General features: G+C 35.8%; 2 protein-coding genes across 4 annotated transcripts in view; one reads left to right on the top strand and one right to left on the bottom strand.

Annotated features, from left to right (window-relative positions):
- The window catches only part of IVNS1ABP (influenza virus NS1A binding protein), a 20229-nt gene extending 11845 nt beyond the window's left edge, over positions 1-8384 (top strand). The window contains exons 8-15 of the mRNA XM_027868566.1: positions 799-906; positions 3019-3148; positions 3618-3842; positions 4175-4296; positions 4445-4571; positions 4677-4808; positions 4942-5115; positions 6947-8384. Coding sequence (XP_027724367.1) covers positions 799-906; positions 3019-3148; positions 3618-3842; positions 4175-4296; positions 4445-4571; positions 4677-4808; positions 4942-5115; positions 6947-7200 — 1272 coding nt within the window. The 3' untranslated portion in view covers positions 7201-8384. The remainder of the gene's footprint in view (positions 1-798; positions 907-3018; positions 3149-3617; positions 3843-4174; positions 4297-4444; positions 4572-4676; positions 4809-4941; positions 5116-6946) is intronic.
- Positions 8385-8728: 344 nt separating this feature from the next.
- Positions 8729-12975, bottom strand: part of SWT1 (SWT1, RNA endoribonuclease homolog) — a 136535-nt gene continuing 132288 nt past the window's right edge. For all 3 annotated transcript variants that reach the window (XM_027868561.1, XM_027868560.1, XM_027868562.1), the window contains exon 19: positions 8729-10181. In XM_027868561.1, the coding sequence (XP_027724362.1) occupies positions 10049-10181 (133 nt within the window). In that variant the 3' untranslated portion in view covers positions 8729-10048. The remainder of the gene's footprint in view (positions 10182-12975) is intronic.

The raw sequence follows: 12975 nt of genomic DNA, 5'->3' as shown, positions 1-12975 counted from the left end.
CACACACACACACACACACACACACACACACACACACACACACACACGCCCCCAAAGCCTAAAATATCAATGAAAGAAAACTTGGAAATTTTTTTTCTTTAAGGGCACTCTGCAATTAATTGCTCAATTGTAGCATTTCCATTGAAGCTAGATAATATGTTAAAGATGTAAGCCTAAGAGACCTTTGAAAAAAAAAAACAACACATTGTGTTATTATTTATGTTCTCAGTTGACCTGCATTGCCACTTGTTATTTGGCTGCCTTTAGTAATGTATTGCATGTTCACATTTTTTCTGTTTTGGGGCTTGGGAATTGAATTTTTTTTAAAGTTCACTTTTGTTGGCATTTTTCATCCTGCCCAAGAGGAAAGTATTGTTGTATATGGAAACGAGTTTATTTTCAGGGGGTAAATAGACCCTCGTATGTGATTGTGAATCTGTATATAATTCAATATCCTGTATATTGTACTTTTATGCTTTCTCTCTTAATGTTATATTAGAAATGCTAATAATTATTAGGAGTCATGAAAAATGAAGATTTCTTTCAAGCAGAACAAGCCAAGGATTCTTAAGCCAGTATTGGAAGATTTTTTTTTTTTTAATTTTTTCTTTTTTTTTCTTTTTTTATTTTTTACCACCATGACTTGTATTTTTCTTTTAATTTGTGATTTTGCCAGAGTGAGATATCAAGAGGCACACTCACTGGAGGTTCCCTTGTGGACTCTTTGTATTCTACCTAATAGGAGAGTAGTTATGGAGACAAGAGCCACCACATGGGTATTCTGTTGCTGTTTTGCAGGTTCAAACGTTGTACTACTCAGCTGATCACAAGCTGCTTGATGGGAATCTACTAGATGGACAGGCTGAGGTGTTTGGCAGTGATGATGACCACATTCAGTTTGTTCAGGTACACATTGCAGAGTTGGAGGTAACTGCAGGTTAAAATTTGATAGTAAACTTTATAGCACACCTAAAAATTTCTTTTGCTCTGGTAAAGAAAGGAAAGTAGCAGAATTTTTTATGGCATAACTTTGTATTTGGAAGAAAGAGATCTTCACATTTGTGGACGTGGGAGTGTGCTAATTCATACCTCTCACTCCCAGGTTTTAATTAATAGCCAATTTGGGGTCTCATTTGGATTTTTCCCCCTGAATTAAGATGTACAGATAAGACAAAGGGCTTTTAAAATGAAGGAATGAAAGTATAGTGACATGGCAAAAATTGGGTTTTTGTATTAAGATAAATTAGCATGTTGAGTAGAGAGAGCAGTCAGACTTGAGGATATAAAAAGAGGTGTCTTGATCCTTCTAGGCAAGTGATTGGCTGTGTGGATATTTAAGAAGTTTTGAACATGTTTCACAGCATGTAGTGTTTGGTCTTTTAATGTGTGAGCTTATAATGGCATAGTTTGGAAGTGGATCGTGTCATAAATGGCAAATTATAATGACAGTGTGTAGGTACCAGAACCTTAAAAAATGATGAAACTTAAAGTCTTTTTGCATATTAAGGAGTATACTTTCTCTAAATCGATGAATGTGGAGAAACTTGGTTAGTTCCAGTGTACCTCTTGCTTCATTCACATTGCTTAGAAGTTCATTGCTTTTACTTTTACTAATTATCCCCAGTCTCTTTATTTTTTTGTTGCATTTTCTGAACATGTAGACTTTATTCCAAGTGATCAAATATCCCAGATACTTAACGTAAATGAGAAAGGCCAGATTTGAATTATTTAATTAATAGAGATGATGATAACAAGGGGTGAAGAAATGATTATATGTGCATTTTTAGCTGTGCATAGTCATCGTCATTGAAAAGCCTATGAATTTTATCAGGTCAAATGAGATGTCTTCATTTATGGAGATTTATATCAGAACATTAACACTATACTCTGACCATCATGAAAATTAAAATTAAGGCTAGCTGAAGTAGTGTACTGTAGTGATCCTTAAACTATTACTGTGGATTTGTAGCAATACTTCACATGTCCATAAATTGAGTCACGTTCTTATTTAATCATATTTCCTGACATAACTTCCAGATGTGATGAGATTTGTGCTTCCATCTTACATAATGCTCGATAATGTTGACATATAGGTTCCTAGCTGCTGGAAGATGGGCTTATTACTTGCCTCTGACAGTATATGGCTGCAGTGATACTTGGGATCACAGATTTAGAGCTCAAAGGAACTTCAAGTAATATTCCTCATTTAAGAGATGAGAAATAAGGGCCAAAGAGGTCATTTGCCCAAGTCAGAGCTGGGAGTTGAACCCAAGTCTTCTCACTAAAGTCTTTCCTTTGAAAATCTGTTAACTCTACCTGCCATTGTGCCTTAGAGTCACTGCATAAATATTACAGGTTTCTCCTTCATTGAATGGAAACATTATCTTCTAACACATCTGTAAAATGTATGTTGTGAGGCAGTAATGTGTGCCAAATGCATCTTCCAGTCCAGAGGTGGGGAACCTGCAGTCTCGAGGCCACATGTCACCTTCTAGGTCCTCGGGGTACAGTCTTTTGAATGAGTCCAAGTTTTACAGAACAAATCTTTTGTTCTATGAAGTTTGGATTCAGTCAAAGGACTTCACTTGAGGACCTAGAGGGCGACATGTGGCCTTGAGGCCGCAGGTTCCTCCCTCTTGTTCCAGTCCCAAAAGGAGATTTTCATGTATTAAACATAAAAAGTTGTCAGAATATTTCTTTATTTGAATTATTAAGTAGACTCTCATTTGTAGCTATTTCCTTAATTATTAAATCTGAGGTTTTTTTTAACTTGTCCTTAGATGTAGTGGTTCTTTTATGAAGTGAACACTTACTTAGGTATGCAAGTAAAGTTGTCAGTGTTTAGAAAGTGGGTTGTTTTTTGTTTATTTTTTTTAATTTAGGTGTGCTAAAAATGACATACATAGGTCATAGATTTTGGAATCACATATTTTCCCTCATAATGGCTCAACAGAACAGAGGCAGTTCAGTGTGTGTGGTCTTTGGCTAGGTTTCTGTAGCTCCCTTTTGATTTTGCAGAAAAAGCCACCACGTGAGAATGGCCACAAGCAGATAAGTAGCAGTTCAACTGGATGTGTTTCTTCTCCAAATGCTACGGTACAAAGCCCTAAACATGAATGGAAAATCGTTGCTTCAGAAAAGACTTCAAGTAAGTGTATGAAAATTGATGGACTGCCCTATTGAGTAGCACAATTTTCTTAGTGGTTTGAAAGGGAGGAAAAAACTTTCCCTCCAAAGTAATTGTTAATATTTATATTATTTCATCTTAACATTACTTTAATAGTATGTACAGACAATGGATTTCAAAACTGAAATTACAAGTAGATGAGGTTTTAAATAAAATTTTAAAGTTTTCTTTATTGCCAAAATTTCTCCCAGTATCCTTTCTCCTCAGAAAGCCATCCCACATAATATTTTTTCCCTAAAGAAGAAAAAAGAGGAAGTGAAAACAAGCAAAATTGATGACATACATTTAGAAAGTCTGAAAATCTGTGTTCCACACAAGTGGACCTCCCCATGTTTCTGCAAAGAAAGGAGTAGGGGGTGTTGTCTCACCTGTTTGGGGGCCATGTTTGTTTAGATGTAGAATTTTTAATGCCAAGTTCTTGTGCTTGCAGATAATACTTACTTGTGTCTTGCTGTGCTGGATGGTGTATTCTGTGTAATTTTTCTTCATGGACGCAGCAGTCCACAGAGTTCACCAACAAGTACTCCACGACTGATTAAAAGTTTAAGTTTTGAATTACAACCAGATGGCCCAGTAGAAAAGCCTATGTCTCCCATGCAGTATGCTCGGTCTGGTCTAGGAACAGCTGAACTGAATGGCAAACTGATAGCTGCAGGTAAGTTACTTACCTAGAAACATTTATATTTAGAAGCCTAGCAAAGTTTATAATAGATATTAGGGTATTAAGCTATTAGGGATATTGCTAATGAAAGCTGAATCCCATTGGTGGTCAAGGATGTTTATTTACTGCTTCCTCTTAATTTACTCTGGATATGCCCACTCTTGCCTGTGGAGGGAAGTAAATGCTCTTGCCTTTTGCCCAGCAGTCATTAGTTGAGGTTCTGATTTAAAAAACAATCTAACTGGTGTGGGAATATAAATGAGTTGATTTTCCCCTTTTATTCTGATTTTTAGTTCAGAATTGTAAATCTTTTATCATCCTTTCAGGTGGCTATAATAGAGAAGAATGTCTTCGCACAGTTGAATGCTATGATCCACGTACAGATCATTGGTCCTTCCTGGCTCCCATGAGAACACCAAGAGCCCGGTTTCAAATGGCAGTATTAATGGTAATTGAGTTGATCCCACAATATATGGAAGAGACTATTATTTGTTTAACTTTCCTTGTGATTTGGGAATTGATTGAAATTGTATAGTCTTGAGTTAGTTGAATTTTCAAACAGGTAAGACTGAAATAATTTCCTTATTGTTTCCTAGGGCCAGCTCTATGTGGTAGGTGGTTCAAATGGCCACTCTGATGACCTGAGTTGTGGAGAGATGTATGATCCAAACATAGACGATTGGACTCAAGTTCCTGAATTGAGAACCAACCGCTGTAATGCAGGTACATTCTTTTTGTCCAGGGGTTTGAGAGTTTTGGATAATTAAGAATTTTAAAATAGCATATAATTGCTTTTTTTTCCTTCCTCTCCCAACAACTGGAATATAGGGGTCTGTGCTTTGAATGGAAAACTGTACATCCTTGGTGGCTCTGATCCATATGGCCAGAAAGGACTGAAAAATTGTGATGTGTTTGATCCTGTAACAAAGTCATGGACCAGCTGTGCTCCCCTCAACATTCGTAAGTTGGTGGTATTCATATTTTAAGCAGATTTACTTGGGTTCCTTTGAAATGAATTCCCAGTGTAGTAAATGTATGAATGTTAAGAGTTTGAGTAACTAGGTAATAACACTAGTTTAACTTCTCTTTGTAGGCAGACACCAATCAGCAGTATGTGAACTTAGTGGTTATTTATACATAATTGGAGGAGCTGAGTCTTGGAACTGCTTGAACACAGTGGAACGCTACAATCCAGAAAATAACACCTGGACACTGATTGCACCAATGAATGTGGCTAGACGGGGAGCTGGAGTAGCTGTTCATAATGGTGAGTGTTTTTCCTTTCCACCAAGATGTCAGTGATCATAGGTAAATACCAATGAAATTAGTTCCCCGTAACCAACTCTCAAAGAAGCAAAAACTCTTTGTTGACTCTGACTACGTGTTATAAGGGAGTTTCCTTTTGTACTTGGGTTGGATGCCGGGTCTCATCCAACTCTCTGGTTATGTATATGTGAGTAAACTTGGTACCTTAAGTCTAGTAGCTTCCGAAAGTTCCATAGATTCAGACAATTTTTATAATTCAAATTTAAAAACAAAAGAATGCTCCAGAAATTTCAAAAAAATTCTTTATTTAAAATACGTTAACCTTCTTTTCGTATTTCTCGTGATATAATTTCCATATCTCCCACTATTACATATGTAAAATAACTACAAATTTCAATATGAAGATAGATTTTTAAAGAGCCATTAATTTGATTAGTTCTTTGTTGTAGGAGAAACTTTCTTATAAAAAGACCTTAATGCTTTCTCATTTTGGAATAACATTTAGTAATTTCATAAGTGAGTTGTGATTTTAAAATGGCATATGAGCACATGCAGAGTAAAATGAAGAAAGGGAACAAAATTATAATTTCAGATGAGGCAATAATATACCAATTTGTCAAGAGGTACAAACTGAGAAATAATATACTTTGATGGTAGGTGAGTAGGAAGATAAACAAATTTAAATGGCTTGCCTTGTGAATGGGAATATTAAAGAATACACGTTTCAGCATTTTTTATAGAAATTGAGAATGAAAAAAAGTGACACATCCTTTACAGAAACAATAGATAACTCATCTTAGAGTTATCTAGAGATACCTTATCATAATGATAATATATAATCACAAAGGAGCAAAAGATACAGCTCTACCTGGAGACTAGATTATAACATAGTGGATGAGTTTGTGAGAACATAATAATTTATAGCATGAATAATACAATCCAAGAAAATTTATATCCTAATTTTATGTATAGGAGTAATGTGAGTCATTATAAGAACCTTTTCATCAAAGTTGAAAATAGAAACTTCCTTATTCCTTGTTTGAATTATTTATACAAGTTTTCTAGTTGTATTAGATTGTGAGTAGAGAGTACACCAAGGACTGGAATTATATCTATCTATAAATATATATCTAGATATATGTAAATATATGTGTATATATGTATATATAATAGTTAACCAAATATATACATACATATGTGCATACATGTATATATTTTGGTTAACTCTTTAGGCTGCAGGTCTATTGTAGTTTTGTGTGTCAGTCATAAAGAACTGTTTAGGATTTGGATTGATAGAATTCACTTTTTAAAGTAATATAATTTAGAATGTCAAAGAACATACAACATAATCCAGGAGTTAATATGCCTAGCCCCAATGGGAAAGAGAATTGTATGAAATCATATGATGAAGGTTAATGTCTTAAGCATCCAGTAGTGTCTGTGGTTTTTCTCAGTCTAACTGGCCTACTACCTGTAAATTCTGTTTTTTCTCCTATTCAGTTTCTGTATGTGATCTAACCTATTTTAGACTAAACAAGCCCTCTAACATTTCCTCAGGAATTTTTGGTTCTTCTTTGGACTCTTTAATTTCATTGTCACCCTTCTAAAATGCATAATAATACACAAACTTGAATTGATCACTTTAGTAGTCTGACATACATTAAGTAAAGAAGGATCACTTTCAAAAAACCCGTAACTTAAAACAGTAACACATTTGAATTGCTAAGATTCTGGCATCCCTTCAGATTTTTGTTCATTGTGTCTCTGGTATCTGTACTTTTACTCCTTTGTATTTGCTCATATTGATAGTCTTATCGACATTTCTCTTTTAGGAAAGCTTTTTGTTGGTGGAGGCTTTGATGGTTCTCATGCTGTCAGTTGTGTAGAGATGTATGATCCGGCTAGAAATGAATGGAAGATAATGGGAAACATGACTTCACCAAGGAGCAACGCTGGCATTGTTGCCGTGGGGAAGACCATTTATGCAGTGGGAGGATTTGATGGCAATGAGTTCCTGACTACTGTGGAAGTCTACAACCCTGAGTCAAATGAATGGAGCCCCTATACCAGGATCTTCCAATTTTAACAAATTTAAGGCCCTTTCCAAACTAACAGGCTTAGTGATGTAATTGTGTTTAGTAGAGGTACAGTTGTGAATAGGGTGGGGCTGGGGGTGGGGGAGGGTATATAGAAGTTGCTAACAGCAACAAAAAGCTTTTGCATATTGCATACTATAATATGTGCTGTACATAATTTTTTTGTGTTTATTTGAAAAGAATGCCAACATGAAGGTTTGTTTTGTGTATTTTTAGAATTTTTTTTGGTTACTTTATCTTTTTGGAAGTTGACATTGTTAAAAAAAAAATAAACTAAGAATTGATTGGGCATATCATTTCAAGAGTTTCCCTCTCCTCCACATTTGTTTTGCCAATTTGCACATGAAATAACTTTCTCCTTTGAATGTGTTTTATGGGGGCAAGAGGGGGTAAGGTATTGGGATGTCAGCAATTTTTTTTCAGGCCCCTTTTCAGTAACTGGAACAATCTTAACAAAAAAGTCTTTATTTAAATATATTACAATGGTTCTTTTTTTTTTTAATAAGAAAGCTGACATGCCTACCAAAATTTAATCTTTTATGATTGCCTTTTTATAAAAAAATTTTTATATTCTCAGCAGAGTACTTTTATCTGTTGATGTGAAAAATGGCAGATTCAAATTATTGAAGCAGAGGGAGAGTCTTAGAATGTGCTGAGAGGGACACTTCCCTTCAACTCCTAGAATGCCAACTTCTAAGCTTTGGCCTCAGCTGCAATACTGTTTTTGTATACAACACTTTCATTATTTGAATAGGGTTCTGAACAGTAACATAGCTGTGATTACAATAGGTGAAAATAATTCTGACTTTTAAGTATTCTGACTTGGGTTGAGGAGGGTGTGTTTTGTACAAGATTCATTTAAACTAAGTGAAAGATAGTAAAATGTTTTCTTTTCAAAATAAATCGTTCATCTTGAACAGTACAATTAATCAAAAATGGCAGCCCTTGCTCATGAAATATTTAATGCACACTCTACTAGGTTTTTGAAAACAACCTCAAGCTGAACTATGTTTTTGTTCATATGGATAAACTTGGGATACTTGGTGTCTAATGTGTAGTGCTACACATCTAACTTAAGGTGCCAAAATTGGCACTTTCTAATGCTTTACTGCTGATGCAAACACATTAAAGGTACCTTGCAGGAAATCCTTGTACCATGGGATTAATATCAGAACACTGTTGTTTGTGTATTATTTCCTTAGTTTCTGATGAATGCTTAGAAGAATGAGGAAGGTAAAACTTGATAATGTTTAAGAAAACTGTATCTCTCCCCTGCCCAATTCATGTTTAGGACAGGCATCTATGCTATTTCATCTGAGAATGGAAAGGATAGTAGGCATCCCTAATTCTAGAATGACAACCTCAATTCTCATCTAGCTGTGACATAATAAAAGCAAAGGGAATTTGTTTCAATGTCTTTAAACCTACAAAATTAAGAAATTGGATTAGATGATGTTAAGTCCCTTTTAACTCCAAATCCTTTCATTCACAGCATTTAAAGATAAAAAAGATCCTAATTTGAAAGAACATTTAAATGACTTGCCCAACATTACACAGGTGGTAACAAAACTAGGATTCAAATCCATATTATACTAGTATTCAGATTATATCAGATTGCCTGTGATTGTGATATAAGTAGCCTTATGTCTTCTGACTGCTCCATATTCCTGAAATGGACCTTAGACAACTATCCTGGTTATGTATACTTAGGTGTGCATAGGTTTAAATATTTTGAAGTTAATGAAAACTGTCAAAGTAAAAGCTTGGTTTCAGCCACTTCCATTAAACACATGAACCAAGGAACCAAATTAAGATGCTTCTTTTAAAGCCATGGCAAAACTGGGTATTTGGAGTAGAAACATTTACAAGTCCTGTTTTTATATTTGAAAATGCTACCCTAACTAGCAACTTAAGGTCCCTTCCTGTCCCTTATACGACTTTTAAAGTAAAGCAAGAAACATTTAAATTTACCAAAAAAAAAATTTATTTTAATTTTTCTAAAATAAAGACGACATATATATGTATTTGGAATAGAATGCCTAAGTTGGAATTGTTACCAAATGTTAGAATACATTTCCAATTCATTGTACAAATGAATAATGCAGAAGACTAGATGTTGAGTTTCAGCCAAGAGCTAACACTGCTAAAACGATAAACTAGGGCAGACTTGCATTTCAGGGGAAAATACAAACCCTCTCCTAGAAATAAAGGATGCAAGAACTGAAGATTGGAAGAGGTAGAGTTAGAGTTGAAGCTCAACTTCATTGCCTTGGGGTAGGAACTGAAAGCAGCAAAATGACCCCAAAATAGATGCTTTTTGTCTTAACCAAGAATCGGCCTGTTAAAGGCTATATCAAAATGTGTATTAGTTCCCTGGCCTGCAGGGTAAACCTAGCTCAAACAGTCCTGGTGGCTTAAGTTCAGTTTGTGGGATGTGGCCATGTTGGGATTGAATTTTATATGCCTGGTCCCGTGTCTGATTGAACTAAAAGTAGATACTCATGACAACATAACCTGACTTAGGGCAAGTTCAGACTGCGATGACTGCTGAAAAGCCACCATTATCCCATCTGTGTAATCTAGGGATAGGAGTAGGGGATGCTGGTAGCTCCAGAAGAACTGAACCTACACAGTAGCATTTGTCCGAGGGTGAGCACTAAGCTTTTGTCAAGTCTCGGCTGTTTCAGGAAAAGGCAATCAAATATGAAAACCTGGACACCATTCTTGGTCCAGTTTGGGGTTTGGCTCAAAAGTAGACTTCACAACAAAACAAAAATGACATTATACTGTTATTTCAACCAGTCCAACTCATAAATAAAGAATTCAGGAAAAAAACATTTAACAAGTTCTGTAGTTGAACATATCTTCAGACCACCCCCGATTTTTGGCTTCCATATACACAGAGGCATTGCACTGCTGCATAGTGAATTCCATCTGGGCCAGCTGACAACATCCAATTTTTAACTTTTCCCTAGAGGAAAAAAAATTATGACAAGGCCGTTGTCAGAAACAGTAAATCAGAAAAGCTACAACAGAGTGATATGTGTATGTATCCTGTGATACATTAGAAGATGTTAGCTTAAGAACAATTTATGCCAGGACCCGAGAATAGGGTTTCCTACTGTACTAGACAAAGCTCTGCACTATTTAGCCCCAGCTTACCTTATTCCATTCTGCACAACCCTTCTTCCATGTCCTTTACAATACAACCAAACTGATGGGGGAAGCTGAGAAGTTCAAGTGACTTGACCAGGGCCACCAAACATTTAGTGAGTTATCTGGGGCTGGATTAGAACTCAGGTCTTTATGATTCCCACATCTAGCATTCTATCTGTTGTTTTATTCTGTTGTAGAACAAAGTACCATCTCCATGAAGTCTTTCTGGATCTTCCAAAATACTGTATTTAACTATCTTGTATTTTTTTTGTATTCATTCAATAAATATTTATTAAGCACCTACTTATGTGCCAGGCACTGAGGATACAAAAAGAGGCCAAGGACATTCTCTGCCATCAAGGAACTCAGAATCTAATGGAGTGGAGAAAAAGTAAACAAACATATACAAAACAAGCTATATACAGGATAAATATAATTAAAAGAGGGAAAACACTGTGTCAATATGTAGTCTCTGACAATGAAAAAGTATTTGCTGTTTCTATATTTGTATTGTGAGAGCCTAGCATAAATAGCTACATATAGTAGGTGTTTAATAAATCCATATTGAATGAAAGGCCTATAAATGCCAATACTGAGATTGATAGTACTGGTAGCCAGGAATATTTCATGGCAAACCCAGCATTTTTTCTACAGAAGCACACTTCCAGGTGTTCCTAAGGGTTGTACATCAAAAAAAAAAAAAAAAAAAAAAAGCCCTCCTATATGATTAGGCCAAATCAATACAACCCATAGCCTCACCAGAGCCTTACTGGGCTGAATCACATTCAGTTCAATTCAATAAACACTTATCTCAGAATAATCTAAAACTCTCCAGTTTTTGAGAGGTGGTGTTCTACATCTTTTAATTGATTCTCTCAAGGACGCAAGAATAGGAAAGAGATGCTTGGCACTAACCCTAAAGAGCAGGGAGAGATGCAGAAGGGGATAGCCAAAAAATAACTTCCAAAAGAAACAAAAATGGAGGGTAGCAAGGTGTAAACCCTTTTAAAATTCTGATAAGATTAAGGCTGTTGTAGGTATTAGTTGACCATCAGAACGGGACATAAGAAAGATGTATACTTGGGGGTGGCAATAATTACTGGAGGGAGAAAATACAATCTCACAATCCTACCTGAGGCTTTGAATTACCATCTTATGGGCATTCTGTAGAATTTCCACTCCCATTTCTGAACCTATTGTATTGGCCCAAGCCATCTCTAAAATGACTGAAATAAGCTCTCTGGAATCCATGGCTGGATGTATCACAAACAGAAAGGAGGCAGTCAGAAAGCAATTTTAGGGAGGACTACAAGAAACCACTTTTGATCAGACGCTTCTTTTTGGAGGGGTGTAATTTCTCTCAAGCTCTTCCCCATATTTAACTTCTTGTGACTAAGATGTCATTTACCCCCTTGCAATACCCAGAATCATAGCAGATATTCAGTCTTGTTCTAATTAATTTTTAAAAAATCAAATGCTAATATATTAAAGGAAGAAGTATACAAGTTAATGTTCCTATCCTTTGATCAGTCCACATATGAAAAAGACTCTCCTGATGACTGGTTCTCTGGCTATTATTTCTGTATTTGGTTTATGTAGTGAAGATGCAGTATCTCTCCTCATCTTCAGTTTGATTACTTTTTTAGTGTGATTCAGGATTTTGGCATTGGATTCCCCTATAACAAAGAGTTTGGTTATGTCTGAGTGCAGAGAGAGCCTCTATATTCAAATGAGCCATTTAAATTGCAGAAAACATTTTACATGTGTGAAATGCTTGTTCTCTTCTGAGGCATTTTGGTTCAATTTTGATATAGTAGAATAGTTAGCTGTGAACTTGGAGTAAAATGTCTGGCTCACATCCTAGCCCAGACCCCAGCTGTGAAGGGAAGCTTTTTCACACCCTACTGAAGTTCAGTTTTCCTCATTTGTAAAGTGCAGACAGTGACATCTGCACTAAACAAATGTGAGATGTTACTACTGCATTCTATATACCAGGTCATGGCAACAGTAAGGGTCCTTCTGCTACTGGGTTTACTTAGAATCACAGGATTTATTCTATGTAGGAATTCACTGTACATGATGCTTGACATACTCATCTAGCCTCAACATTTTCAGTGGTAAAGAACTCACTACTTTCTTTTTCAAATTCAACCATTATTTATTAAGCACCTACTATGCAGTTGGTGTTGTATCAGGCTCTGAGAAACAAGAGAAGATTTAGTTCCTGCCCTAGGAGCTTAAATGACAACTATATAATTATAATACAAAGTACATTGATATATAAGAAAGTCCAAAGGCTACAGAATTCAGAGTAGACTTACCAGAGGTGTCATTTTAACTAGGCCTTTAAGGGTAGGAAGAATTTCAACAGGCAGAGGATGGGAGAGGGCATTCTAAGAAATCCCAAAATTGTTTGGTACGCAATAAAGATGGGGTTTGTTAAAGAGCTAGAATAGGTCACTCACCAGCGAGAGTGCCAGAGTGGGCTTTTAAACAGGACAGAGCTCTTCTTAAAATGTCAAGAGTTACAGCTAGCTGGTCATTTGTAGCCAATCATCCATGTTACATATATTTAATCGTAAAGCCTTATGGTGTTGAGGCAACCCTGG

Source organism: Vombatus ursinus, unplaced genomic scaffold, assembly GCF_900497805.2.
Source record: "Vombatus ursinus unplaced genomic scaffold, bare-nosed wombat genome assembly UNPS02014789.1, whole genome shotgun sequence".
NCBI lineage: Eukaryota > Metazoa > Chordata > Mammalia > Diprotodontia > Vombatidae > Vombatus > Vombatus ursinus.
The sequence above is the reverse complement of the archived record's forward strand: the minus strand, read 5'-3'. Positions and strand labels throughout refer to the sequence as shown.